This window comes from Hyperolius riggenbachi, chromosome 4 (assembly GCF_040937935.1).
Source record: "Hyperolius riggenbachi isolate aHypRig1 chromosome 4, aHypRig1.pri, whole genome shotgun sequence".
Classification (NCBI taxonomy): Eukaryota; Metazoa; Chordata; class Amphibia; order Anura; family Hyperoliidae; genus Hyperolius; species Hyperolius riggenbachi.
In genome coordinates, this window is record NC_090649.1 from 494,991,799 (window position 1) to 495,016,061 (window position 24,263).

Below are 24,263 nucleotides of genomic sequence, written 5' to 3' on the forward strand. Positions count from 1 at the left end.
AGCTGAACCTCATTCTAGCCCATTGAGAGCTGACGCTCCAGAGTTCATGCCACAAAGTTGTGATCAAGAACCTGAAGAAAGTCTACCTGGGTCTGAGCAAGAACTAGAACCTAATACCTCGGTAGCAGTACCTTCACCTCCATCTACTGAAGTTGCAGAACAATTGGCTGAAATTGAACCACCTTTACCTCTGGAACAAAGAGGAAAGCGTGCAATTCAACCCCCCAAAAGGCTGACCTATGACTTCATGGGGAAGAGCTCTGAACAAGCTATCACCACTGTTCGCAGGAACCTAGAGGCTCAAATACCCCAAGCTGCTGTATCAGTTTGTGACTCACTTCACTCTGCTCCTGACATCCCATGGTGGAAAGTACCTCTGTCTAATGAATATATTACAAATTGTTATCTGGCCCCATATAACGGTTAAGTTCAAAAGTTTGGTTAGTTTGTAACTTACCAACCTATCTTTGGGGACCAAAGACTTTTAGTGGGGGCAGTGTGTAGCACCTAGGTGGTGCTGTTTCATTGTTTTCCAAAATGCATTGCCTGCCCCTAAACAGAGTGGAACTTTTAGAGCTGATTTTTGGTTCCCGGGGGAGGAGGGAGAACGGGGAACAGGGGTGGAGAGGGAAGAGAGTGGTGTGGGAAGGACACAGAACTGAACCCCTCCAGCCAGACTGTTGGCACAGGACAAAAACATTGCTGCGGGTGAGAGTACCTCCATCATCTGAGAGGGAAGGAGAACCTCCATCTGGACAGAGGGACTTGTGGACCATCTGCCTGCATTCTGACCCAGGTTCATCTGAGACTGTGGACAGCAGTGGTTTGGTGAGAGGCCTCACGGCCATGTTTATTTCTGACTGAAAGCAGAGAATTGATTACAGTTTCTATAGGAGCCATAACAGAGATCCCTTTTTTTTTTTCCTGGATTTATTGCTGACTCTCAGGATTGAGAAACCCTTTTTTTTTATCCTCTCTTTCGGAATACATTTTATATAGTTTGCCTTCATTCCCTGTGGATTACAAGTGCCCTCTTTAAAGGGACGGAGCGCTCTCAAAGGGCCCCAACGCCGGCCATCATAGAACTTATATAGCCACTGGCCAGTGGATAGACAGGGACTTAAAGTGATAGACAGACTTATCCCACACTCAGTTTATTATTGCATGTTTGATGTTTATGTGTTTGCTGTTTATCTAAATTCCGCTCTATCAAGGCTTCATATGCTATTATTAAAGCCGCACTGTTAGTGGTTTTACTATGATTATTGTTGGGTCCAGTTTCTGAAGTGAGTTGCAGCTGGTACGGTAGGGAACCCAAATCTATCTTCAGCCGCTCCTTAGGGGGTGAGTGCTACACGCGGAACGGAAAAATTGCAATTCGAGCATCCCTACTGGCCGGCATAGCGCGCAGGAATCCAGAAGCCCAAGACGAGCGGAGAGCGGGACGCCGCACGATACTCACTGGAGGGCACGGATACCAATAAAGATATTGAGATACACAAGATACAAGCGCAGGAGTCTGTAAGTATAGTTTTAGTAACATTCTTATTAATGTTTTATAAAACGTTATTATACATTTCACTTTTTAAACAGGGAAGATTAACGTTATTACAATTACCGATTTCATACACATTATTTAATGATTTATAACTTTATAAAACATTATTTTTAAACGAAATATAGCACATTTTTTAAAAAAAACGTTATTCATGTTTATCGTTTAAAACCCTGCGCCCTTTTTTCCCAGCGCCCTTTTTTAACGTACGCCCGTGCAGCATCTACATACGTAGCTAGAGGCATCCTTGACTCAGGGCTCTCGCTGGTTCTCAGAATAAACCGTGTAGGTCTGTTTCATGGGTGGACACTTCATCTTGCTCTTGGAAATCCTCCTCATTTTCTGATTTTGTCTATTTTCATCCATATTTACAAGGCTATCGCCTCACTCATGTGCCCTAATGAGAGGGAGTTCATGGAAAGCACAAGCCCTCCTCCATTCTGGTAACATCTGCTCTCCGGCTAGGCAAGGCCAGGCTTCTACGGGGCCTTCAGAGGAACTAAGCTGAGATGTCGCCAGCTTGCCGAATATCGTACTCGAATGACATAAACTGTAGCCAAAGGCAGTAAAAGGAGTGAGAATAGAGGGAATTTTACAAGCAGGCAGTGATGGAAGACTTTTATGGCTGGTACTGATGACATGGGAAAATACAGTTCCCCTGCTCTTGTAGACTCTCTTTTACGTTGTACACGGTTAGGAACAGCAGACGACAGACGAGACATAGAGAGGAACAAGTTGTACAGTGGAAATTACATTAAAAAATTTAATTGCTCTTTTGAGAATTAGGTTAAAGTGAAAATTTGGAAAAATATCTAAGAAAAAAAGGAGTTGGACTGGCCATGCACCGGCATTTGTTCCAAACCCACTACAGGCAGAATTCATCACTTAACAATTGACTTAAATTTGCTGTTTGTCCTGATCAAGTGTGAGAGCAGCAAGAGCTTTTTTCCACTGGCCACTAATCCAATTTTCAGCTCACACACGATTGGTCGATTGCGTGATTACCATACTGATCACAGCATTCTTTTGCCGCCAGTGCAATTCAATTTCCTCTCAAAACTTCTTGTGTTCGCGTTTCAAGTGAATCAATGGGAGCGCAAGAAAATCCCACGGAAAACTTTTTATCCTCCGTAAACCCTCTTCAGATCCTAATGAAAGCCATAGGCCAAATAGGTTATATTCTCTAAGTCTAACCTTCCCCATTTTTCATGAGTGAGAAACATTACTGAATATAACTTCATGAATAAAATTCCTTATTTTTTTGCAATTTCACTTCAAAAATGATTTAGCCAAGGTAAAATCTTTCCTCACCCTGATTTACATTCTTACATTTATCACAGGAAGTGACATCTTTACTGCTGGCAGGTGCATCACTGTGGACTGTTTGTTTGCTGTGAGTTCCGAAGTGAACAGAAACAAAACCGGGTCTCCCAGAATGCCCTGGGGCAGACGGCTGCATAACTCAATAGCCTTGGGTAAATAGCAATGTACATTTAGGAAGTGTTTCTGATGCTGAAATTTGGATAATTAATGAAAATCTGGGTATCCTGAATAATGTCATCGTAGTGACTCTTTAAAATGGAACTGTGGTGAAAATGACATAATGAATACAATTGCTTATTTTTTACAATATTCATTTATAGATTATTTAGTCACTGTTTGCTCATTGTAAAATCTTTCCCTGATTTACATTCTGAAATGTATCACTGATGCGAATATCTTTAGTCCTGCCAGGAGATCTCTGCAGAATGTTTGTTACTGAGAGTTGTATGCACAGAGGGAGATATTGTTTGGTTGGCTGTTGGAAAAAGCTGTCCCACAATGCAACAAGGTTCACAGACAGGAAACTGTCAGGACCATAGTCATGACATCACACGGTGGGAGGGGTTTTACCACAATATCAGCCATACAGACCCCCCTGATGATCTGTTTGTGAAAAGGAATAGATTTCTTATGGTAAAGGGGGTATCAGCTACTGACTGGGATGAACTGAAATCCTTGGTTACATTTCCTCTTTAACTGCAAACCATAGCTATTGATACTTACCAATCAGGTTAGGAGACCTTACAATTAGGTCCTTCAGCATGGCGCCAATAACATCTTGGCCACAGGAAGCGTATAGCCAACACAAATAATACAATATATGGTAGATCCCTTTTCAGTTGTGACCACCAGAGATGTACACATATCTGATAGCGTATCCTCTATATATTCTTATAATCTTACAGATTAACACATTGCAAGGGTGCGATCGATAGCTCTCGTTACATTCACTTTTCACTAATGTCCTTCTGAGTTAATCTCTCTCTCTACACATGAGCTGTATTCAATATAGGTCAATAAACTCACAGAATAATTGCCTGTTTTTCCAGTAAAATTACTTACATGCTTAAGATGTCTTGGCTGAAATTCTGAAACACCTCGGATGGAATAACTTTAAAGGAGAAAGAGCTTAATGACCTGCAAGAAAGGAGAGAGGAACTTCAATAAGTGTCTTTAATACTCGCAAGATTAAAAGCTTGAGAGACTGATTGTGGCTATTTGCTGCTTTGCAAGTGTTTTTTTTTTTTGGTTTGTCCCATTGTCCTTGCTTAGATGTTCTATAAATGACTAATTCAGCATTTTATAATAAGAAAGAGTTTCTTGTCAGAGACATCAGCTGAATGTGGATTTCGGGAAGAGGTGCGTTTGCATAATCAGAGCATCTCTGCATGCTTTGCATATCTTTACCCGGGTAAGGATCAGAATGATGCCAGAAATATTGATTTGAATTTTTATTCAACTTTGTTTTATAAAAGAACCACTCACTTAAAGGTGATGTAAAATCCAAAAGTAAAAAATTGCCAAAAAATGGTTAGAGCGCCCACAAATATAGGTAAGCCTCCTTTTTTCTAAAATAGGAGCCTATATGCCCCCCACTTTTTTTTCACTTTTTAACTGGTCCGGGTGCTGTTGTCTAAATGCAGGAATTGTGCAGTGCCACCGGGATTGTGGAATTTTTTTTTCCTTTTAAGTAACAAGCTTATCTCAGCATGCACATAACAGAAAGTTTCCTATTTTGCATAAGATAAGGTCACTATGACTAGAAAGTTAATTGAATAATAATCTATCTCCCTTTTTAGAGTTTACACAGTGAAGTAAGCCTGGTGTCCTGGTGATAACTTCAGTTGGAGGGACAGTAAGCTGTAGCAGTAGGGAGGGAAAATTAACACTGATCTGGGTTAAAAAGAAAAGGGCGGAAGTGATGCAATTTTTGGCATCACAGAGAAACAGTAAGGAAGGAAACAAGCAAAAATGTTCTTTTCGGTTTTTCACATCACATTTCTCCTAAATCTGACAGTATGTTTTTATTGGATGAGTTATATTTTTTTTCAGTATGTATCATATGTGTCATACTGTAATGGTCCTTTACACTATATCAGTTGCTGTCAGTTGTAAGTAAAAGGACAACTGATGTGCAAGGTAAAGTCCATGTTTCCCTATGGCACTATATGCTGAAAAACTGCTGCTGTAGGGAAAAAAAAGCATTAAAACGCAATGCATTAAATTGCATTGTGTAAAAGGGCCCTTAAGGGTAAAAACCCCAGGCTGTGGAAGAGAGTTTCACTGCAGCTGGACTGTACCATAAAGCTATGCACACTAGATTAAACTCGGCCAGGGCAGCCAATAAAGAAGGCCTTGGGTGAGAACCTTGCATGCATTTAGCGTGTTTAACCTTTTCCGGACGCCGCACTTGTGGCTGTCTAAGCTTGAAGCGGCGTAGGATTCATGCCACCCACCGTTTCCGCTCCCAACGCGATCGTGCGCACCGGAGAGGGGAGATTAAGCTGTCATATTGCAAAGTAAGAAACTTACATGGGGTACATAATAATACAGACAATGGTGTACACTAATATACAAAATACATAATTAGAGACAAAATACAAAAATGATACAAAATACAGAATACAAAATACAGAATTGGTAATGACAGTGATAAAAGTAACATGCTAAATAAAATGTATAATAATTTTAATGTTCAAGACACAAAAGGGGGAGAGAGCCCTGCCCTTGTGAGCTTACAATCTAAAGGGAATGGGGGGGGGGGGGTAGGTGGACAAGAGTAGGGTAGTGTACAACAAATATATAGAGGCTGTGTGTTTTAGGATACTTAGTAAGAGTACAATTTGGTCTTAGGACAAAGGGGAGTGGCCTAAGGTAGCGCATATGCTTGTTGGTACAAATAAGTTTTTAGAGAGCATTTAAAGGTAACAAAGGTTGGCGAGTGACGGATGTGTTGTGGGAGGGTATTCCAGAGGAGGGGTGAAGCGCGTGCGAAGTCTTGTAAATGTGAATGTGAGGAGGTAATTCTAGAGGAGGACAACAGAAGATCATGTGCAAATCTGAGATTACGATTGGGTTGAGATAATTCCGGTATTATTCAGGTAGGTTGGACCTTCACCCCAGAGTGCAGCAATTGATTGGTTATAGTTGGACAGTCACCTATAAATATGTCAGCACCAGCTGCTGTTATACAATTTGAATCACTGCTACAATATGAAGCAAGTACAGTATACATTTTAAAAATGCAAAAAGTTTTTTTTTTTTTTATGTAGATAATATAGCTTCAATAATCATCAAAATTAAAGTAAACTCATTAAAGAGGTGTGAAAAATAACAATGAATAAAATTGCTCACTGTTTGCAATATTTATTTATAGATTATATAGTCCGTGTTTGCCCATTGTAAAATCTTTCCTCTCCCTGATTTACATTCTGATATGTTCCGGTAATACTGGTGGTGACATCTTTACTTCTGCCAGTTGATCTGTACGGAATGTTTGTTACTGAGAGTTCTATGCACAGAGGGAGATAGTAATTGCTTGGCAGTTGGAAAAAAAAAAAGCTGTTATTTCCCACAATGCAATAAGGTTTACAGACAGGAAACTGTCAGGAACATGGCCATGACATCACACTGTGGGAGGGGTCTCACCACAATATCAGCCATACAGCGCCCCCTGATGATCTATTAGAGAAAAGGTAAAGATTCCTCATGGTAAAGGGGGTCTCAGCTAATGATTGGGATGACGTTCAATCCTGAGTTACAGTTTCCCTTTGTTAACAAAAACACATTGGACTTCACCATTTTTATTGTATGTGGGTTGGGAAAAAACACCTTTTCTTAGATACCATGTGTATTATTTTTCCACTGTAATGTGACTGGAAATGGCCCATTCACACTTGCAAAATGCCAAACGCTAGCGCTTTTGCTAGTGTTTTGCTCAGGGGGTTTTTGGCGTTTAATGCGGAAAAAAATCGCCATTTACACTTGCCGATTTTTTCCTGATCACGATTAGTGCTTTCATAGCACTAAACGCGAACGCCGGGAAATCGCCTGAAAATCGTGCAGGATACAAATTTGCGTTTGCCGATTTGCGTTAATCTCCGGCGATTAACGCAAATCCCTCAAGTGAGAACGGGCCCATAGCGCTTGTGCGTTTTGCCGAAATCGCCGTCAAAATGCTCAAGTGTGAATGGGCCCTAATACCTTCAAAGAGGCCCTGCAGTGACATATAGTGAATGCAGTAAATTATTAACCTATTTTAGTTCCTGGACGTAGAAACTACGTCCAGGAACCATGCGCGCTCCCGCGGCCGATCGCATGCATGCACGCGCGCTCCCGGCCCGCGGTTCGTTAGCCAGGCAATCAGTGAATCGGGCTATGGTGCCCGATCACTGATTCCTCTCCCCCGCTGAAAAAGCGACAGCTTCTCTCGGAAGCTTTGCTTTTTCTGACTGTTGCCTCCCCCATGCGTCTCTCTAAGCGTATGTTACGCTTAGAGTGACGTCATGTAAACAAACTCATAACCGCCATCTTGTGGCCAAAAAGTAATACTACAACTAAAAGTAAGAAAAAATAAAAATCAACACACATTTACATTATAAAACTATTGTTTATATCCCACCCTCCCAAAAATACCCAAATAAAATGTTTAATATTAGAAAAAAAAACAAAAAACATTACAATTAAAAAAAAAAAACATGTAAAAATTTACCTAAGGGTCTAAACTTTTTAAATATCAATGTAAAGATGAAATATTTCTAGATTTTTTTTATTTTAAACTTGTAAATAGTTAGATGCAAAACGGAAAAAATGCTCTTTTATTACCAAATAAAATATTGTCGCCATACATTGTGATAGGGACATAATTTTAATGGTGTAATAACCGGGACATATGGGTAAATACAATACGTGAGTTTTAATTATGGAGGCATGTAGTATTTTAAAACTATAATGGCTAAAAAATGAGAAATAATGAATTTTTTCAGTTTTTTTCTTATTCTTCCTGTTAAAATGCATTTACAGTAAAGTGGCTCTTAGCAAAATGTACCCCCCCCCCCCAAAGAAAGCCTAATTGGTGACGGAAAAAACAAGATATAGATCAGTACATTGTGATAAGTAGTGATAAAGTTATAGGCTAATCAATGGGAGGTGAACATTGCTCAAGTGAAAACAACGGAACGCGAATGGGTTAAGGATACCCACTTTTACATTAATTGTCCTGGTTTCTTACACTAGACTGTTTAGTTGTGCAAAAGTCCCCTCCCCCAGAGCATTGTGAGAGACCAGTTATTATTGCTACTGGCTTCATAACACATAAGAAATAAACATTCCACCACAATGCGCCTGCCAGCAGTAAAGATGTCACCACTTACAATACATTTCAGAAAGTAAATCAGGGAGAGGAAAGATTTTGCAATGGGCAAACACGGACTATATAATCTATAAATTGATATTGTACAAAAATAAGCAATTTTATTCATTACATTATTTTCAGCGCAGTTTTTCTTTAAAGTGAACCAGAGACCTGGAAAAGTAAAGATTTGCTACTTACCTGGGGGACAGGACCCCTTACCGTCCCCTAAACACGTCTGAGGGCTAGTTTACACGTCTGAGGGCTAGTTTACACTCGGCGATTCTTCAGAGCTTTGCTGTTCGCCGACGATCAGCAAAGCGCTGCTACTAATGCATCCCTATGGATACATTCACACTGGGGCGTTGGTGATGTCAATCAATCGCAAACGTGCTGCATACAGCGGTTGGGGGGCGATTGTGCTTTGATTCTCCTTCGATTGAATGAAAATCACATGTGCAAATGGCACTGAATCGCAAGACTTTGGCTGTAAATCGCGATCGCAGAGCTTACTTCAATCGCAGGCTAGCGGTGCTCCAAGTGCCGAGTGTGATCTAGCCCTTTGTCCCTCACCATCCTCCCGCGGTCTGCCATTCAGCCGCGATCAGCCCCAGTAACTGGCTCAGTCATGTCAGTCAGGGTCTACTGCACGGAAGGTCCACGCATGCACAGAAGACCCAGACTGGACCCAACTGAGCTACCAGGGCTGATTGCGGCTGAACAGCAGGCCGCGGGAGGGAAGCAAGGGACTCAGACGTGTTTATGGGGCGGGAGGAAGCCCGGAGTAAGTATTACTTTTCCAGGTCTCTGGTACACTTTAAAGAGACTCTGTAACAAATTGTTTATCTTTATTTCTTCTATGCTATAAGTTCCTATGCCTTTTCTAATGTGGTCTGGCTTACTGCAGCTTTTCCTAATTGCACAGTAGCTGTGTTATCTCTGTTATATGATCTAATCTTCTCTCTATAGTCGGCACAGTCAGGCTGAGGCAGTCAGACTGGAATGTGCAGGGCTGCTTGTGATTAGCTAGAAGCTGTACACACCCCCTGCAGGCTCTGTGTGACTAACACACTCTGCTTAGCTGAGCCTATTAGAAGCTGGTTAGTTTGTTTGTAAACACTGCCTAAAACTGGCAATTACAAGCCAGGTTTGCAGCAGAGAATGGCAGAAACAGCACAGAGGGGACCAGGAGCACATAATGAATAGAATGGTATGCTTTTTATTGTAAGAATTTCAGAGTACAGATTCTCTTTAAGGGCGTTTCCATACTAAATGTGTTTGTGGAAATATTGGTTTTGCATTAACCACTTAAGTCTTCCTGGACGGACATATCAGTCCAGATAGACTGCAGCTGCTGCTGCCTGCCGTTAGACCCTCCCCCCCCCCCCCCCCACAATCAATATAGTTTCCATTCACAGATCTAAGTCCCCCGCAGAAAAGCCGGCGCTCTCTAATCAGAGACCGCGGTATTTTAGCAAAAAAAAAAATCACAGCCTCCTTGTAGTTCCTTTTAGCGTGATCGTACTTTTTGGACTGTGGCCATCTTGTGGCCAAATAGTAAACTACACCCACATACATTTTTTACATTATATTACATTAATTTACATTTCAAATTATCTGTTTCCCTGCCACACCAAAAATTACCCAAATACATTTTTTAATAAAAATAAAAATAAAATTACAAATAAAAAAACAACAACAACATAAAGGGGTCTGAACTTTTAAAATACACATGTCAAGAGAGTATCTTATTATATTAAAAATTATATTTTTGTAAGTTATAAGCTTGTAAATAGTGATGGACGCAAATTGAAAAAATGCACCTTTATTTCTAAATAAAATATCGGTGCCATAAATTGTGATAGTGACATAATTTAAACGGTGTAATAACCGGGACAAATGGGCAAATAAAATACATGAGTTTTAATTACGGTAGCATGTATTAATTTTAAACTATGATGGCCGAAAACTGAGAAATAATGATTTTTTTTTCCATTTCTTTCTTAATCTTCCTGTTAAAATGGATTTAAAAAAAATAATTCTTAGCAAAATGTACTACCCAAAGAAAGCCTAATTAGTGGCGGAAAAAAACAAGATATAGACCAATGAATTGTGATAAGTAGTAATAAAGTTATTGGCAAATGAATGGGAGGTGAACTTTGCTCGGATGCATGCGATTTTCGACACTGTAGGCTGAAGTGGTTAAAACAAAAATTGCCTTCATATTTCTGCATTTGCATTTTTACGCACTTCTGCCTTTTTTTTTGTAAAGCCCGCGAGTTTCGATCATCATATGTGATACTGCATTTCTCGTCTCTTTGTTGTGGTGGAACTGAAGGTGTGCATTATTTCTTGTAAATGACACAAACTTGTGATTTAAAACATGAAAAACACTTTGAAGCCCAATTTTTAATATTAGTCAAGAAAGGCAGCGATGGCTGAAACCTCCCAGAATAACCCAGGTCACAGATCAAACAAATGGAGACAATACAACTTGGCAACAGTCGCAAGGAGAGGGAAAAAAACGGCTTCTACAAAAGCTTGATTCGATTTGCTGACTGCCAAACAATACTTGGCCGCTGCGGTTCCCATTTGTAGCAACTGTTTGAACTGCTGTGAAACCCGAGCCACTAAATCCTTGAAAATAAATATACTTGCCATAGTCTCCGAGATTAAGAGTCAAACGGTTAGAGCTGGATGTTTATACGTTTCTCTGGAACACGATGACCCGTGCTGCGGACACTCAGGAAACAGAGCGCCGGGGTGACAATTGTACTATTTCTCTTATTTTCTTGTTGACAATATTTAAAGGTGCTTTCAAGGTGTTAAAGACAAAGTAAAATGATAACATAAAAATATACCTAGTCAACTGTAAATTGCATCCAGATCATAATATTATAATTTATAGCTGTTGCTGCATTTGTAGACAGAACAGAAAGCCCCCTGGTCACCTTTTGTTTACTAACACTTCTTCATTAACTACTTCAGGACCACAGGTTTTTTCCCCTTCAAAAACAGAACAATTTTCACATCACGCTCCTCCCATTCATTCACCAATAACGTATTGCTACTTATAACACTGAAGTGATCTATATATTATTATTTTTTTTAATTTTTTTTGCAGGATAAACTGGGCTTTCTTTGGGCAGTACATTTTGCTAAGAATAATTTTATTTATATGCATTTTGCAGGGAAGAAGAAGAATTTCTTTTTTTTAATTCACCATTTCTCAGCTTTTAGCCATTGTAGTTTAAAAACCAAATGTGCTATTGATGATAAAACAGACACATTTTGTTTGCCCATTTGTCCCGGTTATTCCAACATTTAAGTTGTGACCCTAGCACTATGTATGGCAATTATATTTTATTTGGAGATAAAAGTGTCTTTCTTTCTGTTTAGTGTTTATATTGTAATAATAGTTACAACTTACAAGCCTTTATTTACAAAAGCCACAGTAATATACCCGCATGACATACATATTAAAAAAAGGACTTACAGTAACTATTTATATATTAATTTTTAAATGGTGTAATTTTTTTATGTTTTTTTTAAAGTGTTTTATTTTGATAACTATGAGGTAAAGGAGGAAGGGGTTAGGAAATAATTAAAAAAAAACACAAAGATGGTGCTAAACTGAGTTCCATGTTGAATAAATATAACACGGAACCTAGTGTTTACATTTGTTTGTACATTTTTGTCAGTTTTTTTTTTAGGGTAGGAACGCTCTAGGCAGAATCACATATGTGTCTTTCACTATGCGATTCTGCCTAGCGTGTTTCTACCCTGAACCAGAGCTGCCGGAAGCTCTGACTCATCGCAGACATGGTGATCGGGGATGGAAACAGCTGTTATCCATTCCCCGATCATGGAGGGAAAAAATTGCGTTGAATGCAGACGAAAGCCACGCGGCGATCATGAGCTGCGGCGGTAAGTAAACAATGCGCATATCTACGCTCCTGAGCCTGAAGTGAAGTTTTGTGCAGCGTAGATATGCGTAGGGCAGGTCCTGAAGGGATTAAAGTAAACCTGAAGTGACATGACATGGTAAGATAAACATGGGAAGATTTAGTACAAATCTTCTTTGTTGGGGGGGCCTGACTTGACGCAAATGCAAATTAGGCCTTCAGACTGGCAGTCAATTGCAGGGGCAGCTCTCCTGAAAAGCAGTTAGATACCAAAACACTTGTATCTGGCTGAACAAACACTCCTGATAACTAGATAGTGCTCCATAAATACACCACTCCCCTTTGCATTTCCTGAAGTTTTCAGTAATGTACATCCATTGTGAGCCTCCATTGTGACTACCTTGTGGTAAAGATTTGAACTATTAAAGGACAACTAAAGTCAGAGGAATAGAGAGGCTGCCATATTTATTTTCTTTTAAACAATACCAGTTGCCTGGCAGCCCTGCTGATCTTTTCTGATCTTTGACTGAATCACATTCAGTCAAACTTGAATCAAACACCTGATCTGCCTGCTTGTTCAGGGTCTATGGCTGGGGCATAACTACAGGGGAGCAGGGGGACCAGACCTGTGAGGGGGCCCCAAATATGAACCTTCACTTCCTCCAATAGAGGGGTCCATCCTTCAGATTGGATGTTTCTGATGGCCCACTTGCTTTAGGACCCTTTGCAAGATGGGCCTCCAGGCTGTGGGGGTCACAAGGGAATGGGTGTGATCGCTGGAGGACCCTATAAGAGTTGCACACAGGGGAGAAGAAGGGATTTGTAGTTACACCTAGTGTTGGGCGAACACCTGGATGTTCGGGTTCGGGCCGAACAGGCCGAACATGGGCCAGATGTTCGGCATGTTCGGCCCGAACGCCGAACTCAATGGAAGTCAATGGGACCCCCAAACATGCCCATTTTGGGGGCCCTATGGGGTCGCAGGCATAAGGGGGGAGCATGCCCCGATCGCGGGGGGGGGGGGGGGGTCGGAAATTCCCCCCACCCCCTCCGCTAGCGCTCCCCCCTCTGCCTGCTTCCCCATAAAAAAAGTTTAAGGCAAGTTAAATAGTACCTGGTGGCTGGCACTGGCAGTGGAGTGAGGAGGAGGAGGAGTCCGAGTAGCAGAGTGACGCGTTGAGGCCGGGCAGAGGGCGGTTCAGTGGTAGTACCCTTGTGGTACTTCTGCCCTTTCTCTGACCTCACGTCCTCTACGTGATGACGCATACGAGGGTACGCGTGACGCGTACCCTCGTATGCAGAGGACGTGAGGTCAGAGAAAGGGCGGAAGTACCACAAGGGTACTACCGCTGAACCGCCCGCTGCCCGGCCTCAACGCGTCACTCTGCTACTCGGACTCCTCCTCCTCCTCACTCCACTGCCAGTGCCAGCCACCAGGTACTATTTAACTTGCCTTAAACTTTTTTTATGGGGAAGCGGGCAGAGGTGGGAGCGCTAGCGGAGGGGGTGGGGGGAATTTCCGACCCCCCCCGCGATCGGAATCCCCCGGGAATTTCCGATCCCCCCTTATGCCTGCGACCCCATAGGGGGGCCGTATTGCGGCATGTTTGGGCGAACAGGGCCCTGTTCGGCCGAACAGGGGTCCTGTTCGGCCCTGTTCGGCGGGCATTGAATAGTTCGGGCGAACCCGAACAGGGTGATGTTCTGCAGAACCCGAACAGTGGCGAACACTGTTCACCCAACACTAGTTACACCCCTGGTCTATGGTCAAAAGTATTAGAAGCAGAGGATTGGGATGACAGCCAGGCAATGTGCATTGCTTAGAAGGATATTATTTTTGCGTTAGTTTTCACAAAAATAATGTTAAATTTGACATTCAGGTGAAAATGCCACCGAAAGTCAATTTGAAATAAGTTTGTGATTTTTTGCTCTAGAAATAAAAAAAATTCCTTTTAAAAATAATTTTTTTTGTGCAAAAAATAATGAATTTTCACTATATTGCGAATTTTTTTACGAAAAACAATCCCGAAATCGAAAATGGCAAAAAGTCACGATTGCGCACATAAAAAAATTAGGCGCGTTACAGCATGCGCAAAACGCTAGCGCGACCGTGATAAGAGTTATCACAGCTTTGTGAATCAAGCCCCTTACCAGAGATAACATGCCTTATCGAAGTTAACACACCTTATCAGAGTAGCACAGTGAGCGCTACAAACCCGCAGGGGCTCAGGGCAGGAGGAGTGCCATTGCCAATTAGCAGGCATACGTCCGTAGTGGTCGCTATGCTACTCTGATAAGGCGTGTTATCTTTGATAAGGTGTGATATATTTTCATAAGGTGTGATCTTTGATAAGGTGTGATATTTGAGTTATCACGATTTAGTGAATCAAGCCCATGATGTGAAAATGACTTTGGTGGAAATTTGAAAGGAACACTGGAAACAAATAAGGCAGCCTTCATATCTCTCTCATTTCAGTTGTCCTTTAGGCCATCTTCAGACTGAGTACTGGCGGCAGTGGGGGGCCACACAACGCACCGCCAAAAACAGGGTTTTGGGGATTATCGCGTCAGTATGTGGTAATCCCCTTCTGGCCAGGAAGTGACGCTCATTTGCACTCACTTCCTGTTTTGCCCCCTATACATCATCATTGAGATAAACTTTGTCCCCTTACCTCACAGTCAGCAGACATATGGCAGCCAATCAGCCAGCACCCCCTCCTGGACCTCCCACCCCCCTATCAGAAAGCAGTTGCGGTGGCCATATTGGATTAATTCTCTGCTGGCTGCTGATTGTTGGTGAGAGCAGGGACAGACTTGATGCAGAGAGGTAGGGAAAGAATTAGCTAGGCCTGTGTTCTTGTTCCTCACTTGCTGTGAAAGTATCCCAGACAGGCCTGTTGAGGGCTAGCACATCGGTCTCCTGTGTTTTGTGTGTGACACTCCACAGCCCACTGACACCCAGAGCTGTGTGCACACTACTGCTGTTGCCTCATTAAGTTCCAGGCACAGAACCACTGCAGTGCATTATTATTTTACTGTATTCTGATAGTACTATTGTATCTCTGTGTGTGTGAGACACTCCACAGCCCATTGACACCCAGAGCTGTGCATCATGTGATTTCTGCCCTTTAGGGATTAAAATCCGACTTTGCATCAACGCCGTAATTTTTGGTGAGACTTTTGGCATGGATTCCCCTCTGGCATGCCACAGTCCAGGTGTTAGACCCCTTGTGTCACGGAAGAGTCGTGAGACAAGAAAACGCAATCGCAATAGGTTTCCTGCACCGATTGTAGTTACCAACCCAGATAAAAATTTTATGTTTAGGGATAGCAGACTGCTGGGCCTGGGGTCTCTGCCCTATCATAGCTGCTGGCAGAGCTTCTTTTTATGAGATACATTTGCTCTCTGATAAGCCAGGGTTTGCATTCAATTACCTGGTTCAAAGAAACGTATCTCTCAGCTAAGTGGGATTCAGTACAATTTGGCTTAAACTACTTTAAAATGCAGGAAGCCCACAGCAGGGGGCCTATTGAGAATTTGGTCTCTGGTAGACACGGCGGAGCCATGAAAACAGCCTTAGGCGTACATGGAGTATATGATTTTTGCTTGTTTAAGAAATACCGTTAATATGAGAGGTATGAAAGATATATCACTCTGCTGGTCCAGGTCTAGTGAACATTTTAATATTAAATTGGTGGCACGGACATCCCCAGAACACGAGGTATTCAGCTACTTCATGCCAGAACATGCGACACCAACCAAGTTTGATGTCATATGAACTTTCATATTCTGAGGATTCTGAATCTGTGACTGTTACAGTGGAGGAAATAATTATTTGACCCCTCACTCATTTTGTAAGTTTGTCCAATGACAAAGAAATGAAAAGTCTCAGAACAGTATCATTTCAATGGTAGGTTTATTTTAACAGTGGCAGATAGCACATCAAAAGGAAAATCGAAAAAATAACCTTAAATAAAAGATAGCAACTGATTTGCATTTCATTGAGTGAAATAAGTTTTTGAACCCCTACCATTATTATTATTATTATTATTTATTTATTTATAAAGCGCCAACATATTCCGTGGCGCTGTACAATGTAAGAAAACAAACAAGGGATACATAATGATACAGACAATGATATACATGAAAATATGAACACTGATACAAGATACAGCACTGCTGATTACAATTTGATTTAACAGGATGACTAAAATGTATACATTTCTAACAGTGTGCAAGCAATTGAATTAATAACATTCCATGACACAAAAGGGTGAGAGCCCTGCCCTTGCGAGCTTACAATCTAAAGGAATGGGGTGGAAACAAGAGGTGGGGGAAGTATACAGTATATGTACAGGCAGTGCGTAATTAGGTTATTTAGTGGGTACATGGCCTAAGCTAGAGAATATGCTTGTCGGAAAAGGTGGGTTTTGAGGGAGCGTTTAAAGATTTCAAAGGTGAGAGAGTGGCGGATGTGTTGTGGAAGGGCATTCCAGAGGAGGGGTGAGGCACGTGAGAAGTCTTGTACACCATCCATTAAGAGTTCTGGCTCCCACAGAGTGGTTAGACACTTCTACTCAATTAGTCACCCTCATTAAGGACACCTGTCTTAACTAGTCACCTGTATAAAAGACACCTGTCCAGAGAATCAATCAATCAAGCAGACTCCAAACTCTCCAACAAGGATGTCAGAGACAAAATTGTAGACCTGCACAAGGCTGGAATGGGCTACAAAACCATTAGCAAGAAGCTGGGAGAGAAGGTGACAACTGTTGGTGCGATTGTTCGAAAATGGAAGGAGCACAAAATGACCATCAATCGACCTCGCTCTGGGGCTCCACGCAAGATCTCACCTCGTGGGGTGTCAATGGTTCTGAGAAAGGTGAAAAAGCATCCTAGAACTACACGGGAGGAGTTAGTGAATGACCTCAAATTAGCAGGGACCACAGTCACCAAGAAAACCATTGGAAACACATTACACCGCAATGGATTAAAATCCTGCAGGGCTCGCAAGGTCCCCCTGCTCAAGAAGGCACATGTGCAGGCCCGTCTGAAGTTTGCCAATGAACACCTGAATGATTCTGTGAGTGACTGGGAGAAGGTGCTGTGGTCTGATGAGACCAAAATAGAGCTCTTTGGCATTAACTTAACTCGCTGTATTTGGAGGAAGAAAAATGCTGCCTATGACCCCCAAAACGCCGTCCCCACCGTCAAGCAGGGGGGTGGAAACATTTTGCTTTGGGGGTGTTTTTCTGCTAAGGGCACAGGACAACTTAATCGCATTAACGGGAAAATGGACGGAGCCATGTATCGTGAAATCCTGAACGACAACCTCCTTCCCTCTGCCAGGAAACTGAAAATGGGTCGTGGATGGGTGTTCCAGCACGACAATGACCCAAAACATACAGCAAAGGCAACAAAGGAGTGGCTCAAGAAGAAGCACATTAAGGTCTTAGAGTGGCCTAGTCAGTCTCCGGACCTTAATCCAATAGAAAACCTATGGAGGGAGCTCAAGCTCAGAGTTGCACAGGGACAGCCTCGAAACCTTAGGGATTTAGAGATGATCTGCAAAGAGGAGTGGACTAACATTCCTCCTAAAATGTGTGCAAACTTGGCCATCAATTACAAGAAACGTTTGACCTCTGTGCTTGCAAACAAGGGTTTTTCCACTAAGTATTAAGTCTTTTATTGTTAGAGGGTTCAAAAACGTATTTCACTCAATGAAATGCAAATCAGCTACTATCTTTTATTTAAGGTTATTTTTTCGATTTTCCTTTTGATGTGCTATCTGCCACTGTTAAAATAAACCTACCATTGAAATGATACTGTTCTGAGACTTTTCATTTCTTTGTCATTGGACAAACTTACAAAATCAGTGAGGGGTCAAATAATTATTTCCTCCACTGTATGTGTGTCCGGGAAGCGTGAGCTGAAGTATGAAAAATGTCATATTTGGTGGACACAAATGTCCCACCCAGAAGGTTAACCGCACCCTGTCCAGCCCCTGGGCTGAACCTGAGACCCCACCCAAAAATGTGGGTCATTCAAAAGAACTCGACGCGGGCTCCTCCCCAGTCCTCCATATTCCATCCTTACGAATACCTGCTGCTGGCCTGAGGACTGAGCTAGCGGCCATTTTGTCTGAACTCTGATCCGGAAACAAAGGAACTTAACGTGCTCTCCCAAAAGGACATTTTCACCTGAACTTAAGTATTCGTTTACCTCTTCCCGTTTTATTTCTATACTGCACTATTATTGTCTCTATAATTGTTGATTTTAATGATTTTCTGTATATATTAATTATTTATATTGCATTTATAAATAAAAAACTTCTACAAGTCATTTATCTTTCAGCTACACCTGCTATTCAGCCACACAGAATGAATCCTAGCTTTCTGAAGAGTCGCTACTACGGTTCATTATAGGTAGATTGGGGTGTCTTAACCGTTTTATTCTCAGATATTAGTATCAGTCAGATTGGGCTTCTCTTCCCATTTAAACAGAGTTGGTGGCAGCCTAGTATTTTGTGTTTTATAGTTCGCACGCCTCCTTCTGGTCTGTCTGCTCAACGGTTTCTGCTCATCGATTGCATTCCACGAGATTGGGTGATCTGTGCTTTCCCATCATTTTTGTGGCCAGAAACAGTCTTTGTAGGTTTTAAAATTTGCCTTCCCATTGACATCTATGGCGGTTCGCCAGATTCACCTGTTCACAAACATTTTCAGAAGTTTGTGTTTGCCGTTCACGAATAAAAAATTCTATGTTTGCGACATTTCTTATGATATTGCTAGTAGTGGTGAAGAGGGGAGGTTGGTGTGACGGTGAAAATCAGCTTCAGTATAATATATTTAGCAGACACACAGCCAGATCCCCAGTCCAGACTTCCAGCTCTCTGAAGGAATGTTATCGATTCCTCATCACTGCTGGGATTCAGTCAGACAATTCACGTGCCTTCCTCTTGTACTGGAGCTTTGCTTGGATCCCTGTCCAGAATTCAGTCTATTGTGGTGTTATAAACAGACTATGAAGATGGAGTGCTTGTTGGGCGAGTGACGCTATTGATTTATTACACTGCTTTGCGGTATTTCACAGGCTGGGCGTGGAATGGGACATGCTTCAGGGGAACATCTGATTCTGCACTCTAAGCAACACTTCTTAAAGGATCCCCGAGGTGACCTATGACATGATGAGATAGACATGGGTATGTACATTGCCTAGCACACAAATAACCAGGCTGTGTTCCTTTCTTTCTTTCTCTGCCTGGAAGAGTTAAATATCAGGTATGTAAGTGGCTGACTCAGTCCTGACTCAGACAGGAAGTGACTACAGTGTGACCCTCACTGATAAGAAATTCCAACTATAAAACAATTTCCTAGTAGAAAATGGCTTCTGAGAGCAAGAATGAGATACAAAGGGGAATTTCTTATCAGTGATGGTCACACTGTAGTCACTTCCCAGGACTAAGTCAGTCACTTACATACCTGATATTTAACTCTTTCAGGCAGAGAAATAAAAAAAAGAACAAAGCCTAGTTATTTGTGTGCTAGGCACTGTACATACACATGTCTATCTCATCATGTCACATGTCACTTTGGGTATCCTTTAAACAAATCTTTAAAAGGAGCTTTAGTGAATAGAACATAATGAATACTATTGCATATACTTTACAATATTACTTTTGAAATCACTTTAAAGAGACTCCGTAACAAAAATTGCATCCTGTTTTTTATCATCCTACAAGTTCCAAAAGCTATTCTAATGTGTTCTGGCTTACTGCAGCACTTTATACTATCACAGTCTCTGTAATAAATCAACTTATCTCTCTCTTGTCAGACTTGTCAGCCTGTGTCTGGAAGGCTGCCAAGTTCTTCAGTGTTGTGGTTCTGCTATGAACTCCCCCTCCTGGCCCCTCTATGCACACTGCATGTGTGTTATTTAGATTAGAGCAGCTTCTCTCTTCTCTCTTTTCATTTACAAGCTGGATAAATCGTCCTCTGAGCTGGCTGGGCTTTCACATACTGAGGAATTACAGACAAGGGCAAAGCTGTTTGCAGGAAGAAACGAGCAGCCTGAAACCTCAGTGCATGATAGCTGCAGGGGGAAAGAAACACACAAATGATCTCTTGAGATTCAAAAGGAAGGCTGTATACAGCCTGCTTGTGTATGGGTGTATTTTCTATGTGTGGACATACTGTACATCAACCTACTTCCTGTTTTGGTGGCCATTTTGTTTGTTTATAAACAAACTTTTTAAAACTGTTTTTAACCACTTTTAATGTGGCGAGGAGCGGCAAAATTGTGACAGAGGGTAATAGGAGATGTCCCCTAACGCACTGGTATGTTTACTTTTGTGCGATTTTAACAATACAGATTCTCTTTAAGCAGTGTTTGCCCATTGTAAAATCTTTCCTCACCCTGAATTATATACTGAAATGCATCACAGGAGTCAACGTTTTTACTACTGGCGAGTATCACTGCAGAATGTTTGTTGTGTGTTCCGAAGAGAACAGAAACAACACCTGGTCTTCCAGGGTGTTCTGAGAGGATAAAGCTGCAGGTGTGTGTGTGTGTGTGTGTGTGTATAGTGTAGTGTGTGTGTGTGTGTGTGTGTGTGTGTGTGTGTGTGTGTGTGTGTGTGTGTGTGTGTGTGTGTGTGTGTGTGTGTGTGTGTGTGAGAAAGGGGGGGTTACGGCTGGTTTGGACGGACGGCTGCGTTGTTTAGTGCTGGAATTCACTGTGTCCCACACTGAGATGAATGGAAGTGTTCATCTCAATGTGTTTACCAATGATTGCGGTTTGGGCAATCATGGCTCTAGAAGGTGGTACATTCCTGTGATGCCCGGCGCTGGGTCATACATACACTGGCTGACGCTGCTGATACACTGATAAGGAAGGTTTGGGCAATCATGGCTCTAGAAGGTGGTATATTCCTGTGAAGGCCTGCACTGTGCCATACATACACTGAATGACGCTGCTGATACACGGATGAGGGCGGTTTGGGCAATCATGGCTCTAGAAGGTGGTACATTCCTGTGATGCCCGGCGCTGTGTCATACATACACTGGCTGACGCTGCTGATACACTGATGAGGCCGATTTGGGCAATCATCCCTCTAGAAGGTGGTACATTCCTGTGAAGGCCGGCGCTGTGTCATACATACACTGGCTGATGCTGCTGATACACTGATGAGGACGGTTTGGGTAATCATCCCTCTAGAAGGTGGTACATTCCTGTGAAGGCCGGTGCTGTGTCACATATACACTGGCTGACGCTGCTGATACACTGATGAGGACGGTTTGGGCAATCATCCCTCTAGAAGGTGGTACATTCCTGTGAAGGCCGGCACTGTGTCATACATACACTGACTGACGCTGCTGATACACTGATGAGGACGGTTTGGGTAATCATCCCTCTAGAAGGTGGTACATTCCTGTGAAGGCCGGCACTGTGTCATACATACACTGACTGACGCTGCTGATACACTGATGAGGACGGTTTGGGTAATCATCCCTCTAGAAGGTGGTACATTCCTGTGAAGGCCGGTGCTGTGTCACATATACACTGGCTGACGCTGCTGATACACTGATGAGGACGGTTTGGGCAATCATCCCTCTAGAAGGTGGTACATTCCTGTGAAGGCTGGCACTGTGTCATACATACACTGGCTGACGCTGCTGATACACTGATGAGGCCGATTTGGGCAATCATGGCTCTAGAAGGTGGTACATTCCTGTGAAGGCCGGCACTGTGTCATACATACACTGGCTGACGCTGCTGATACACTGATGAGGCCGATTTGGGCAATCATCCCTCTAGAAGGTGGTACATTTCTGTGAAGGCCGGTGCTGTGTCACATATTAACTGTTTTGAGCTGGAGCCATACGCGGCTTATTTGCTAGAGCAGCTTCATGTGGAGGATGTGGAGGATGCGGGCACTGGTCCTGTACTTGCTTTACCGGTAACTTTCGCTCATGCTGTGGCATCCTTAAGGTATTACCTTGCCTGGCTACAGCAGACATAATAGCTAATAAATCCAGCCGGCATGAATCAAAAGCTGCTAGGATGAAATCGAGTCAAAAAAACTGTAATTGTGTGCAGAAGACCCCCCCCCTCCCTCTTTTCCCTTAAAATAAGAAATCTTTTCTTGGATATGCCTCATAAAATTGCAAGTAAGTGCACAGCTCACTAACTTTCCCTCTATATTGCTTTACTTTCTAAAATCTCCTCTTTACTTTACAATCTTAAGCGCCAGAAAGAGAAACTCAGGGAGAAAAGGTGAACTATGATAAAATCATCCTATACGTTGAAGAATCCCAGCCTCTTCTGGGAAATACTGGCAAAGCTCTTCCAGGCAGCGGGAGAATCCTGCAGAGCAGCCATATTTATTCTCATGGTGAAATAAATACAGTTTTAAAGTGGGATAAAACTCCATATTAACTGGAAAAATACAAAATAATCATCCAATAAGAAATGACTTGTTTAGCTCACCCATCCTGTTGTTTTTAGTGTTCGCTATTAGATTTGGGGGAAATGTGAGTTTAAAAAATAAAATATTATTTCTGCTAGTTTCCATCTTTACTGTTTCTCTGTGATGCCAAAAGTGACATCACTTCTGCCCTTTTCTTTTCTTTTTTTAAATCAATAAAGCTCAGTGTTAATTTTCCCTCCCTGCTGCCACAGCTTACTGTCCCTCTCTCAATAAACATCACTCAGGCCTGGAATCCGCTAGGAATCGCTGCAGCGCTATAAAATCTCTGGAGTGCTGTGTGCAGCGATCCGTAGGGTGATTGCGCTTGCGATTACCTGATGCTTTGAAGCCCTGTACAGTAAACTGTACAGCGCTCCCAATTAGCGATTCATTTAAACAAAAACAAAAAAAACGTTGTCATACTTACCAGATGTCCGACTTCCGTAGCCCCGCCGCCTGAATAAAGAGGTCTTGGCTTCTTGGTGACCAATCAGAGAAGAGCCTGTGACCTCTTCCTTTAGGGGGCGGGGCTATGGACGGAAACAGGAAATCCGGACAAAGTATTATAAAGTTTTTCAAATCGGAATCGCTCGGCCCCCTAAAACGCTGCAAAATCACTTTGCAAAAGAAGCTTATATCAGCATTGAGAGCAAACACGCTCAAAATGTTTTGGGGAATTGCCGGCGATTGCCGGCGATCCTAAAATGCTGCCAAAATTGCCCCAGGGGGTTCCAGCCCCAAAGGTCGCTTTCACTGAGCCTGCAGGATGCATGCTGGGACTTGTAGTGATGGGAGCACTCATCAGAATCGCTGAGTTGTGCCATGCAGGGCTATAATGATTCAGGTGCATGCTGCAGGAATCTGCAACATGCCGTCCAGAATACCAACAGTACTAACAAAAGTGGGTTGCATAAAGGGGCAATCAACCACATCGAGCAGTTGGAGAGTTATAACCCGTCTCCACTTGGGTGTCCCAAACGAGGTGTGTTGGGGTGGTCCTTGTCTTGAAAAAAGGTACTGGTACTGATTGTATCCAAACAACTATAATCCAGTAACCGCACACAAAGGGAGGTATTTTGCAAAGGGGGAAGAGACGCCCAGAAAAGATAAAACTCTGTTAAAAAACAATAGAATGAAAACAAAAAAGAGGTGACTTACCTCTCAAACACTAAAAGGAATTGTAAGAAAGATCCATTTTGCACAGGCAGCGCATTTCGTGGGTATAAGCCCACTTCCTCAGGCCAAATACAGTGCCAATAACTGTAACAACCAAAGCACGGAAGTTGTTACAGTTGTTGGCACTACATTTGGCTTGAGGAAGTGGTCTTATAGCCACGAAACGCGTTGCCTGTGCAAAATGAATCTTTCTTACAATACCTTTTAGTGTTGTTTGAGAGGTAAGCCACCTCTTCTTTGTATCATTTTATTGCTTTTTAACAGTTTGTTGTCCTTTCCGGGAGTCTCTTCACGCTTGTAGCCTTGCTAGTGGTCACAGAGTTCAAAGCCGTGGATGCCCCACCCACCCCAGCCCAAATTACCAGGATGTCTTTGAGTCCCTTAGATATAAATATTACACAGCCTTTGTGTCCTCTATATATTACTATTAGGAAGCCTTTGTACCCCCTGATATTAGTATTAGTTTGTATGTGTGCCCCTCCACA

At 42.4% G+C, this 24,263-nt stretch overlaps 1 protein-coding gene across 2 annotated transcripts in view; it reads right to left on the minus strand.

Annotated features, from left to right (window-relative positions):
* Positions 1 to 24,263, minus strand: part of LHCGR (luteinizing hormone/choriogonadotropin receptor) — a 143,488-nt gene that overhangs the window by 112,869 nt on the left and 6,356 nt on the right. For both annotated transcript variants that reach the window (XM_068233069.1, XM_068233068.1), the window contains exon 2: positions 3,941 to 4,015. In XM_068233069.1, the coding sequence (XP_068089170.1) occupies positions 3,941 to 4,015 (75 nt within the window). The remainder of the gene's footprint in view (positions 1 to 3,940; positions 4,016 to 24,263) is intronic.